We start from the raw sequence: 12492 nt of genomic DNA, 5'->3' as shown, positions 1-12492 counted from the left end.
GTCAGAAGGTCGGCTGCCATAGTTTCGCTTGGACAATACTCGTACTGAACAACACCTTTTGTCTTCAAGTCCTTGGCGTAATGGAACTTGGTCGAAATATGTTTCGTACGATTACTGAACTTTTCAGCGTCCAGCATCTTCGAACAGCTCTGATTGTCTTCATATAATAATATCTTCGTTTTCTCACCTAGGTCCTCCAACAGTCTTTGCAGCCAATCCGCTTCCTGGGATGCTTCGGAAAGGGCTACAAACTCCGCTTCTGCTGTGGACAAGGAGACGCAGGTTTGCTTCCTGCAAGCCCACGAAATTGTACCTCCACAGTACTGGATCACGTACCCGCTGTTGGATTTCCGATCGGTACGGCATTTTGCCCAATCGGCGTCGGCGAAACCAACCAGACCAGAGGAATCACCGCTGCTGCTCAGTCGAAGCTTCATGTCTGCCGTCCCCTTCAAGTAGCGAACCGTTCGCTTCAGTTCGTCCCAGTCACGTTGGGTAGGGCAAATCACCTTACGACTCAGGATCGAAATCGCCACTGCAATGTCAGGTCTGCTGTTGACTGCAATGTACAGCAACTGCCCAACTGCCTTCTGGTATTCCAAATTGTTTGGAAGCAGGTCGCTGTCCTCTTCTACCTTGCAGTATCCAGGATCGATAGGCACGCTAGACGCTTTGCCATCCTGAAGACCGGCAGATTGGACAACACTCTCGATATACTTCCGCTGGCTGATGAAGAAGTCTCCATTTTCATCTCGATCAACTTCGATGCCCAAGTAGAGTTTGATATCGCCGAGACTGGTGATCTTGAAATTCTTCTGCAGTACCAGCTTCAACGCACCTACGATGCGCTCATCCTCACTCGCCACAATAAGATCATCAACGTAGACGAGGACGTAGCACCACTTGCCACCAACTCGCTTTCTATAGAGACAGGGATCTGCCTCACAGCGCTCGTATCCATCCGCTACCAGAACCTCATGAAGACGCTGATTCCACGCACGAGCCGCTTGCTTAAGCCCATACAAGGATCTCTTCAAACGGCATACCTTGCTTTCCTTTCCGCTGACGACGAACCCCGGAGGCTGCTTCATAAAAATCTGCTCTTCAAGGTTGCCGTTTAGGAACGCCGTTTTGACGTCGAATTGCTTGACGCACATCTTCTTCTTAGCTGCGACGGACATCAAAGCTCGAAAAGTCGCATGACGAACCACAGGCGCGAAAACTTCACCGTAGTCTGTACCGAGTCGCTGGTTGAATCCCTGAGCCACTAGAATGGCTTTGTAACGAGCTATGTTGCCTGTTTCGTCCTGCTTCAGCGTATACACCCATTTGCATCCGATGGCGCGGCTTCCGACCGGCAGGTCGACCAATTCCCAAGCGTCGTTCTCTTGCATCGATGCCAGTTCTTCCAACATCGCTTTGCGCCACTCGTTGCTGTTTGGACTTGATAACGCTTGCTTCAAGGCTGCTCCTGAACCGAAGTTTGTGCACTGCACGCATACCGCTTTGGGATTGCACCAAGGTTGGGTCTAGTGGATCTCCGGGGCGTATTGACATCCACGCACGGCATGTTCGGACGAGCGCCGTCAGATTGCGGCTCCGCTACATCCAATCGTTCATCTGGGACTTCCCAGACCTCATCGTCATCGGATTCGATTTGCTCATCCATCGGCTGCATTCGTTGAAACATGATCGATGGTACAACCGGATTTTCCTCATCGGGACCTAGACCGGGCCCGCAAGTACCAAAAAATTTAATGTCACGGCTAATAGTTACCTTTCCTGTTGCTTCATCGACCAGGCGGTATGCCTTCGACACCTCGCTGTACCCGACGAATCTCAACTTGATGGCCTTCCGATCCAGCTTACCTCGCTTCGCATTTGGCACATGACTATATGCATCTACGCCGAACCGCTGAACATGTCCAAGATTGGGCTTCTTCCCGTACCACCGCTCGTATGGTGTACCGCTGATTGATCGCGACGGCAGTCGGTTCTGCATGTAGTTGGCCGTCATTACCGCTTCTCCCCAGAAACGGTTGCTCAGGTTTCCATCGATGAGCATGCACCTGGCCATTTCGACAAGGTACCTGTTCTTCCGTTGAGCTACCCCATTTTGCTGTGGGGTGTACGCAAGGGTGTACGGCGCCGACAGTTGACCAACAATGCCATTTTGCTTCAAAAACGCCTTGAACTTCTTGCCGATGTACTCACCACCCCGATCGGACCGCAAAATTTTGGGATTCCTTCCGAATTGCGTCTTGGCCATTTCAACAAACTCTTTTGCTTTCTCGAGCGCTTCGGATTTCTCACGCATCAAATAGACCACCGTGTACTTACTGTAGTCGTCGATGAACGTGATGAAGTACCGCCTTCCGCCCAGTGTCGTCGTCCGCATTGGTCCACAGACATCGGTGTGCACCAGATCCATCACCGCCGATGAAACACTTTTTGTCGCCTTCGGAAATGGTGCTCTGTGCATCTTGCCTTCAATGCACACTCTTGGGGCAAGACACTGTGCTGGAGAGTACATTTTCCTTCACAGAGTTACTCAGAATTTCTCCGGATTGCTCCCGTTTTTGCTTGAGTGTTGCCTGATACGCCGCAAAATCTAAGCAATATTGCCCGATATCTCGCTTTTCTTGCAGTTTTAGGGGTGTTTTTCAACAAATTTCGTCGATCAATGGTGAAAAGAGTTACTCAGAATTGCTCAGAGTTACTCTCGTTTGCACAATGTCTTGCCCCTAGTGCACACTTCACAAGCACCGGTGCAGTTGCAGCTCTTCACTTTCACGCCTTCTGCCATGGTTGGTAGCTTCAATACCGCTTCACAGTCTCTGTGGCCCAACCGTCGATGCCACGCATGCACACAGTCGTCACTCGTCGTTGCCATGGACACGCGCTCGGTGGGTTGGCGCAACACGAACAAATTTCCGACGGACTCCGCCGTCGCGCAAACTTTTTCGCCTCTCATTATCCTTGCTCCACTCCTTGGGGCAAGACACTGTGCTGGAGAGTACATTTTCCTCCGGATTGCTCCCGTTTTTGCTTGGGTTCTGCCTGATTCATCGCAAAATCAAAACAATATTGCCCGATGCCTCGCAGTTTTAGGGGTGTTTTTAAACAAATTTCGTCGATCATTGGTGAAAAGAGTTACTCAGAATTTCTCAGAGTTATGCCTGGTTTACATTGTTCAACTGAAACGATCATTTTATTTGCTAATTTCTCAAAGATGTTCAATCCAATGGAATGATGTGTTTAGATTGAGCAAATGACTGAAGTGTTCACTTGAATGCTCTTGAATGCATCTCAGTTGAAGCAAGTGTTTATATTGTTCAACTCGTGCGGAGCGTAAGCAAACTGAATTGAATTCATCTCACTGACAGATGACTTGAATTCAGCTCACATGAATCGCGGGTTAAGACGGGGCAAGTGAGACGATTTCGTTTGACTTGAATTAAAAAGTTCAACATGTTCAACTTTCGTTCAAGTCAAGTGACTTGCTCATGTGAGATGAATGGTGGTGTTTACACGTTCAATTCGCATTCAATTAGGCATTTTCCATTGACTTGAATCAAGTCACTTGCACTGTCTAAACCAGGCATTACTCTCGTTTGCACAGTGTCTTGCCCCTAGCTCCACTCGCATCGAATACGACGACGAATTCTCGTTGCACCAGTCGCTTCACGGATAGCAAATTCGACTTCATCTCTGGAACGTAAAGCGCACACTCTATCGGCACCTAGGGGCAAGACACTGTGCAAACGAGAGTAACTCTGAGAAACTCGGAGTAACTCTTTTCACCCATTTTCACCAAAGATCGACGAAATTTGTTGAAAAACACCCCTAAAACTGCAAGAAAAGCGAGATATCGAGCAATATTGTTTTGATTTTGCGATAAATCAGGCAACACTTAAGTATAAACGGGAGTAATCCAGAGAAATTCTGAGCAACTCTGTGAAGAAAAATGTACTCTCCAGCACAGTGTCTTGCCCCAAGATCGGCACTTCACGGCGCTGGCCAGCATCATTGATGACGGTGATCTGTCCAGATCCGCGACCTTCCGAGCGAGCTTTCGCACCGTTGGCAACCCAAACGTCCTCTGTAGCTGCATCGTCCAGATTGTGGAAGAATTCCCGGTAATTTGCAATGTGGCAAGTCGCACCGGAATCCAAAATCCATTGCTTATCCACCTGATTGGCGCACCCAGCGACACGTGGTTGGCTTTGTGTTGCTTGGATACCACCTTCGGTTGCTTGGTTACCGCCCCGCTCGCTTTCGTCGCTTTCCACGTTCGGAATTTTTCGCAGCTTGCCTTCTGGTGGCCCAACTTTTTGCAGAAAAATCACCGATCCTTTTCGGTCTTCGAATCTGCATAAAGAACGGTTTCGGAATCGTCCCCGTCACCGTTGCGCTGCTTCTTTTTTGTCCACTCGTCAATGAGCTTACCTTTCACCATGTCCAGGGTCAAATCTTCTTCCGGTCGAGCTTCGAGAGCAGTGACCAACGTTTCGTACTCCTCCGGCAGACTGCTGAACAAAATGGCGACCAGCCACTGGCCATCCAGGATTTTCTCCGGCTGCAAATTGTTCAGTTTCTCGAACAATTCCGCCAGCTTCGACACGTGCGCTTCCATGTCCCCGTGCTTCTCCAGGCGTAGGCTGCAGATCTTCGGAAACGGAAACGGTCAGGCTAAGGCCGGGGTGGCCTCTGCTGTACATAGTAGCCGCCTCCATTCCACTCGGTCCATGGCTGTTTGCCTCCAGTTCCGCACTCTGCGTAGGGTCCGCAGATCGTCCTCCATTTGGTCGACCCACCTAGCTCGCTGCGCTCCACGTCTTCTTGTACCGGTCGGATGACTCTCGAGAACCATTTTAGTCGGGTTGCTATCTGACATCCTGATGACGTGACCCGCCCACCGTAGCCTCCCGATTTTCGCGGTATGGACGATGGTTGGTTCTCTCAGCAGCTGATGCAGCTCGTGGTTCATTCGCCTTCTCCAAGTCCCGTCTTCCATCTGCACTCCGCCGTAGATGGTACGCAACACCTTCCGTTCGAAAACTCCAAGGGCGCGTTGGTCCTCTGCACGTAGGGTCCATGTTTCGTGCCCATAGAGGACGACCGGTCTAATCAACGTTTTGTAGATGGTTAACTTCGTGTTACGGCGAACTTTATTCGATCGTAGAGTTCTGCGGAGTCCAAAGTAAGTACGATTTCCTGCCACAATGCGCCTCTGAATTTCTCTGCTGGTGTCGTTGTCGTCGGTCACCAGTGAGCCCAAGTACACGAATTCTTCAACCGCCTCGATTTCATCACCGTCGATATGAATTCGGGGTGGCGGGCGCGGTGATTCCTCCCTGGAGCCCTTTGCCATCATGTACTTTGTCTTCGACACATTAATGACTAATCCGATTCGCCTGGCTTCACTCTTTAGTCGGATGTACGTTTCCGCCATCGTCTCAAATTTACGAGCAATAATATCAATATCATCGGCGAAACCAAGCAGCTGAACGGACCTCGTGAAAATCGTCCCACTCGTGTTTATCCCCGCTCTTCTTATTACACCCTCCAAAGCAATGTTGAACAGCAAGCACGAAAGACCATCACCTTGCCGTAACCCTCTGCGAGATTCGAAGGGACTCGAGAGTGTCCCTTGTGGCATACCAGTTGAACACCCTACGCGCAGAGATGCAAGTCGCCAACATTCGAGCATCATCGAACACCGCGACCCGATCGCGACAATTCTATTCGGGCACCATTAGACATCGCGACTCAGCGACGTCGCGACGCGCGACCGCGAACGGTCGTCGGCGTCACAAAGGCGCAAGCCAGTTTGGCACGAGAGACCACGCTGCCGACGACCGTCCTCTTTCGCATCGCAGCAATCGAACAGTGAGCACGCGTCACAACAACAGGCTCCTCGGCAAGTTGCAGCAGTCGGCTAAAACTGCAGTGCAGAAATTTACATCCCTGATACTCGAACTACGCACATCACTCGATCCATCGTCGCCTTGATCAATCGTATCAGTTTATCCGGGAATCCGTATTCGTGCATAATCTGCCATAGCTGTTCTCGATCGATTGTATCATACGCCGATTTGAAATCGATGAACAAGTGATGTGTGGGCACGTTGTATTCGCGGCATTTCTGCAACACCTGGCGGATGGCGAACATCTGGTCCGTTGTAGCGCGTTCACCCATAAATCCAGCCTGATATTGCCCCACGAACTCTCTTGCAATCGGTGATAGACGGCGGCATAAAATTTGAGAGAGTATCTTGTAGGCAGCGCTCAGTAGTGTGATCGCGCGGTAGTTCCCGCAATCCAACTTGTCGCCCTTTTTGTAGATGGGACACACGATACCTTCCATCCATTCCTCCGGTAATACTTCCTCCTCCCAAATCTTGGTAATGACCCAGTGTAGTGCTCTCACCAGTGCTTCTCCACCGTATTTTAGAAGCTCGCTTGGTAGTTGATCTGCTCCAGCGGCTTTGTTGTTTTTCAACCGGCCAACCTCCTCCTCAATCTCTTGAAGGTCAGGGGCCGGAAGTCTTTCGTCCTGTGCACATTCTCCTAGATCTGTTACCACGCCACCTTCGGTACTTGCAACGTCGCCATTGAGGTGCTCATCGTAATGCTGCCGCCACCTCCCGACCACCTCACGCTCGCTCGTGAGAATATTCCCGTGATTATCTCGGCACATGTCGGCTTGTGGCACAAAGCCTCTGCGCGAGCGGTTCAGCTTCTCGTAGAACTTTCGTGTGTCCTTAGCGCGGTACAGCTCTTCCATCGCTTCGCGATCTCGTTCTTCCTGCTGGCGCTTCTTCATCCGGAAGACTGAGTTCTGCCTGTTCCGCGCCTGTTTGTAACGTGCCTCATTCGCTCTCGTACGGTGTTGCAGCATTCTCGCCCATGCTGCATTCTTCTCGTTTTTCAACTGTTCACATTCGCCGTCGTACCAGTCGTTTCTGTGATTCGGAGTCGCGAAGCCTAGTGCTGTAGCCGAGGTACTACCTATGGCGGATCGGATGTCCCTCCAGCCATCTTCAAGTGTAGCTGCGCCAAGCTGCTCTTCCGTTGGTAGGGCCACTGCTAACTGCTGCGCGTAGTCTTGAGCCACTTCTACGTTATGAAGTTGCTCGATGTTGAGCCGCGGCGTTCGACTTCGACGCGTGGTGATAACTGTCGAAAGTTTTGAGCGCATGCATACAGCGACTAAGTAGTGATCCGAATCTATATTCGCACTGCGGTATGTGCGGACGTTGGTTATATCTGAGAAGAATTTACCGTCGATTAGAACGAGGTCGATTTGGTTTTCTGTTTGATGGTCGGGTGATCTCCAGGTGGCTTTGTGGATATCTTTGCGGGGGAAGAAGGTGCTTCGGACTACCATACCACGGGAGGCTGCAAAGTTTACGCATCGCTGGCCGTTATCATTCGATACGGCGTGCAGGCTGTTCCGCCCGATTACCGGTCTGTACATTTCCTCCCTTCCTACCTGCGCGTTCATGTCGCCGACAACGATTTTCACGTCACGCGGCGAGCAACCATCGTATGTTTGCTCTAACTGCGCGTAGAACGCTTCTTTCTCGTCATCGGGTCTCCCTTCGTGTGGGCAGTGGACGTTGATGATGCTGTAGTTGAAGAAACGGCCCTTAACTCTCAACATGCACATCCTTGCATTGATCGGCTGCCACCCGATCACACGTTGTCGCATCTTGCCCAACACTATAAATCCTGTTCCCAGTTCATTGGTGGTGCCACAGCTTTGGTAGAAGGTAGCCGCTCGATGCCCGCTTTTCCACACTTTTTGTCCAGTCCAACAAAGTTCCTGCAACGCCACGATGTCGAAGTTGCGGGGATGTAGTTCGTCGTAGATTATCCTGTCACATCCTGCGAAACCTAGTGACTTGCAATTCCATGTTCCAAGTTTCCAATCGTAGTCCTTATTTCGTCGCGTGGGTCTTTGCCGATTGTATCGAGTCGTATTTTCTCCTATGTTATTCGCAATGGGGATTTTTACGGGTGGCTTATTGGGCCTACGCCAACACTCCTGTCTCGCCGGAGGGCCATCGTGCCAGTTCTGTTTAACGTCCCAACCAACACTGGGACGACCACGCTGATGGGGCTACCACCTTGGATCTAGCTGGGCGTGGTGCAGCGTTTCTTACTCAGCCGCTGGATGCCAGAACAGACGCTGTTTGAGCCGCACCTCCTTGGTGAACAGACGCTCGGATCGTACCTCCTCAATCTAGCTGAAGTCAGAAGGACAACAGTGCCCAGGCTGCACTACCAGCTAAGCACACAACTCTTAGCTGGCGGTCTTTGTCATCGCTTGACCCGTGGAAGCATGAGGTAGGAACTTGTGAGGACCAGAGCTACATTGGACGCTCTCCTTATCGACTCACCGTTTTGCAGCCTGCAGGCTGCAGATCTTCCGCATCACCGAAACTTTCGTCGTCAACCTCTTCTACACGTGGAAATTTTCCAGAGCATTCCACGCCTCCGCCGCCGATTTGGCCTTCCTTATGTGGATGAGTTGGTTGTCCTCCACGGCCAATCCGGTTGACGCCAGCGCTTGCTCGTCCTTGGTCCTCCACGCGTCCGTGACCGGTTCCGGTTTTGCATCTGCTACCGCCGTCCAATTGCCCTCCTTGGTCAGCAACAGCTTCATCCGGAAGCTCCAATCGTCGTAGTTGGAGCCATTCAGCTTCGGAAACGACACTAGCCTGTCTCCCATCTTGATGGACGAATACCTTCACCAGTTCCGATTCCGGTCGCAATGACCCATAACCTATTGGCGGAATTGGGGAGCGAATCGGACTGGACTTGAAAAGAAATCAACTTTACAATTTACAATTAACGTCTTTATTACTCGATGTTAGAATAGAAACTAAAAATTCAAATTGAAAATTTCAAAAGCATGGACTGCTTCGATTGTCGATGGCATGCTGCGTTGCATTTACTCGACAAATAGATGATGCAGCTCGTTATTCATTCGCTTTCTCCCTAGGGGCAAGACACTGTGCAAATGAGGACAACTCTGATAAATTAGGAGTTACTCTTTTTATCGATGATCGACGAAATTTGTTGAAAGACATCCCTAAAACTGCAATTTTCACCAATTTTACACTTTGCAGTTTGACATTGGTGCCAGATCACACTTTGGCACAAATGGGAAAAATTCTGAGGAACTGTGAAGAATTCTGAACAACACCTTGAACACAGATTTGCTCTCATTAGATCTGTCTTGCCCCTAGCTTTCTCCACGTTCTTTTCGTCTTCCATCTACATTTCGCCGTAGGTGCTACGCAACACCTTACGTTCGAAAACTCTCAAGGGCGCGTTAATTCTCTACACGCATAGTCATTGCATTTCGTGCCCCTAGAGTTAAAATAATCAGAGGATATTATTTTTATGCCAATCCCGATTGACTTTACCACAGTCAGTCAACCATCTGCTTCAGCATTTGTTTATCATTCCGTGGGATTAACGAACGTGACGAAAGTTTGATAAACAGGAACCACTGCTAGCAAGGCCGCGTTGCACAAGATTGGCGCGTGTGGCAACGACTTATTTAGTGGAATGAAAATTGCAGTTGGGGCTAGGCCGTTTTCTTGGTACGATAAATTGCGTCAAATTACTTGCAAAATACATTGTACACGTGAGTTTCGAAAACGGCAGTATGAGCCATTTTACGAAACTACAACAATGTTGATGATGATATTGATATTCACGTGTTAGGATGCCAATCCGAATCAGAGCCACTAATTTGATAGTTAATAAATATAAATATAATGATGAGGAAAATTCTGGTTGAGTCAAACTGATAGCACTTTGTGGACTTCAAAAACAATAGCCGCCGTTAAAGGTGCTCTTAGGGTTGTACTTAGGAGTTACTCTCGTTTGCATAGTGTCTTGCCCCTAGGGTTGTACACTGTGATCCAAGATTTTTGTTCTAATCTTTTGTTACAATTCTACCATTCTCTCCCATTCCAGCCAAAGTGCAAACTAGCGTAAGACAGAGCACACCCTCGTTGGGTCGCTGGGGCCGCTCAACGGTGAGCTCCAGTCCAATAGCTATACCAGGCGGTGAAAGAGGAGGGCTGGGAGCAACTGGGAGCGGAAATGCAGGAACGAGTCCCGAGTACCTCGGTGGAATGAGTCCACCGCACAGCCCGAACTCGCCCCCTCCGATACCGCCACGACCTGTGATACGGCAGTCCAGCTTTACCAAGATCGGCTACATGATCAACACGGCCGTCAACGGAACCAAGAAGCAGTTTATCGGCAGTTCCGGCGGTGGCAGCGGTGAGTACCAATCCTGAATTTCTGTATATTTTATTTTTTCTTGTAAGTTCTACTGATAATGGGCTATCAAACTAGGGGCAAGACCAAGGGAAATAACATATCCTTTTCAAACCGGAAAATCCGCAATTATTCATTTCTAAACGTCGCTAGCCATGCTAACTGAGCAGCAGTTAGACGCGGTTAGTAACGGATAAATGCAGATTTTTCCGGTTAGCAAAGGAAGTGTCATTTCCCCTGGACAAGACAGATCCAACGAGAGAAAATTTGTGTTCGATGTGTTGTTCAGAAGTCCTCATAGTTCCTTAGATTACCTCCTATTTATACCAAAGTGTGATCTGCCATCAATGTCGAACTGCAAAGTGTTGTGTGTGCTGAATGAAAATTTCAGGATTTTGAGGATGTCGTTCAACAAATTTCGTCGATCATCAATCAAAAGAGTAGCTCCGAATTTCTCAGAGTTGCTCTCGTTTGCACAGTGTCAAAATAAATTAAATTCAGAAATTATCGACGCAGCACGGTGTTAAAATTTTGATTATTATCGAACTTTCATGTACCTTGGATTTTTTTTTCATGGAATGTTAGAATTTCGGCTATATATATATATATATATATATATATATATATATATATATATATATATATATATATATATATATATATATATATATATATATATATATATATATATATATATATATATATATATATATATATAACTGAAGTTCTTCCTGACGAAGAAGATGTTTTTAAAAAGGGTTCACAAACAAGACTGACTTTATTTCTCTGTCTGAATTTAATGAAACCTACCTAACGCTCCATTATTCCTGTGTCAGCAAATTCCACGATCAGGTGGTAGTCGAAGTCCAAGTCTTCGATGTGCCCTGTCAGCTGGTTAGGTGCAAACGGTCCGTCACCGTCCGTCGTCGGCGGTGGCGCAAGTCGCACGAGTGCTTACGTCAGCACGCCCGTGTAGGTGATGGTCCCGGTCTCAGCTTGCAGGTTACATGTGGCGTCGGCGTCCGAGGGGATTTTTCTTTAACTGCTCCCCCCTCAAGATTGGATCGTCCCGATACAATTTCGCAACGATCCGCGTTTCCTGTGTCGTTGTCTAAGCTGGTGCCGTTTGGCTTCGTCTTCCTCGTGTATAAAGAATAGAGGCCGATGCAAATTCCTAAAATGATACAAATGGAGGATAACCCCAAACTTGTGGTTGTTTGGAGGAAATGCCGGTTTTTGATAATGTGTAGTTCCTCTCTGTTCTCCAGGTGTAACTTCCTCAGCTCCTTGAGGTCCAAGATAGGCTCGAAGTCTGCCTGTTCGATTTTAACTCCGTCCATCGGAATTACAGTCGGTAAGGTTGATGCATACTTGGTAGTGGAGAAATTTTTCCCATCTATGGAGATGCTGCAGTTCGAGAAAAATATCAGAAATGTTCCGAACAGTTTTCTGTCGTTTTGTAAGCAGTCGGATATCAACGTGACTGATGCGTTTTTAACAACAATGTGGTGGTCCGTTAATCGTGTTGCTTGGGTAATGTTTCTGAATTTAGTAAAGGTACATCTTCCTGGGAGTCCTCTGATGATTTTCGCAAAACACCCATCGTCGGAGACGTCTTCTAGCTGGTCCTCCTCACACATGGTGTTTTCTCCAATGGTTTTGCAACTGTCTTTGATAAAATACGTTAAGTTGCCATGGATTACCGCATGATGCCAGGGTAATTTAAGGACATAGTTGCTGGAGTGCCAAAATGGCAGCTGGTATGGCAGCCACCCGCTCCCTACGTCTCCCTCCCCGCATCTAGTAATTGCCGGCAACGCAGGATTAAGAAAAAAAAACTTTGAATTATGCTGTCTTACCTGCACAAAATACTCTGAGATTGCTACTCCTGATAGATAATTGATTTCCATGCACTTCGTGAAGTATTCCTTTGGAAGATTTGCAATAATTTCTTCACTTCGTGCAAAAATGCAGCTTGCACATCACTGTTTGCTACCACGAGCGCGACACTCCATTTCCTAAAATCACTTTCAATTTCACTTCCTGGCTCCCCAGCACTATGGAAATTTGATGGTATATGGGAAATTGTTCAAGTTTTCAGCAAATCACGAGTTTATCGTCAAAAAATCGCGTATTTTTCACATTTATGCTCGAAAAGCCGATGCAATTTTGGTTGCGGTTTAC

At 48.3% G+C, this 12492-nt stretch overlaps 1 protein-coding gene across 7 annotated transcripts in view; it reads left to right on the top strand.

Annotated features, from left to right (window-relative positions):
- LOC115259546 (uncharacterized) overlaps positions 1 to 10885 on the top strand; it is a 46756-nt gene extending 35871 nt beyond the window's left edge. For all 7 annotated transcript variants that reach the window (XM_029860232.2, XM_062846587.1, XM_029860231.2 and 4 more), the window contains one exon: positions 10000 to 10885. In XM_029860232.2, the coding sequence (XP_029716092.1) occupies positions 10000 to 10328 (329 nt within the window). In that variant the 3' untranslated portion in view covers positions 10329 to 10885. The remainder of the gene's footprint in view (positions 1 to 9999) is intronic.
- Positions 10886 to 12492: the final 1607 nt, after the last annotated feature.

This window comes from Aedes albopictus, chromosome 1 (assembly GCF_035046485.1).
Source record: "Aedes albopictus strain Foshan chromosome 1, AalbF5, whole genome shotgun sequence".
NCBI lineage: Eukaryota > Metazoa > Arthropoda > Insecta > Diptera > Culicidae > Aedes > Aedes albopictus.
This window is presented reverse-complemented; position numbering and strand designations above follow the sequence as displayed.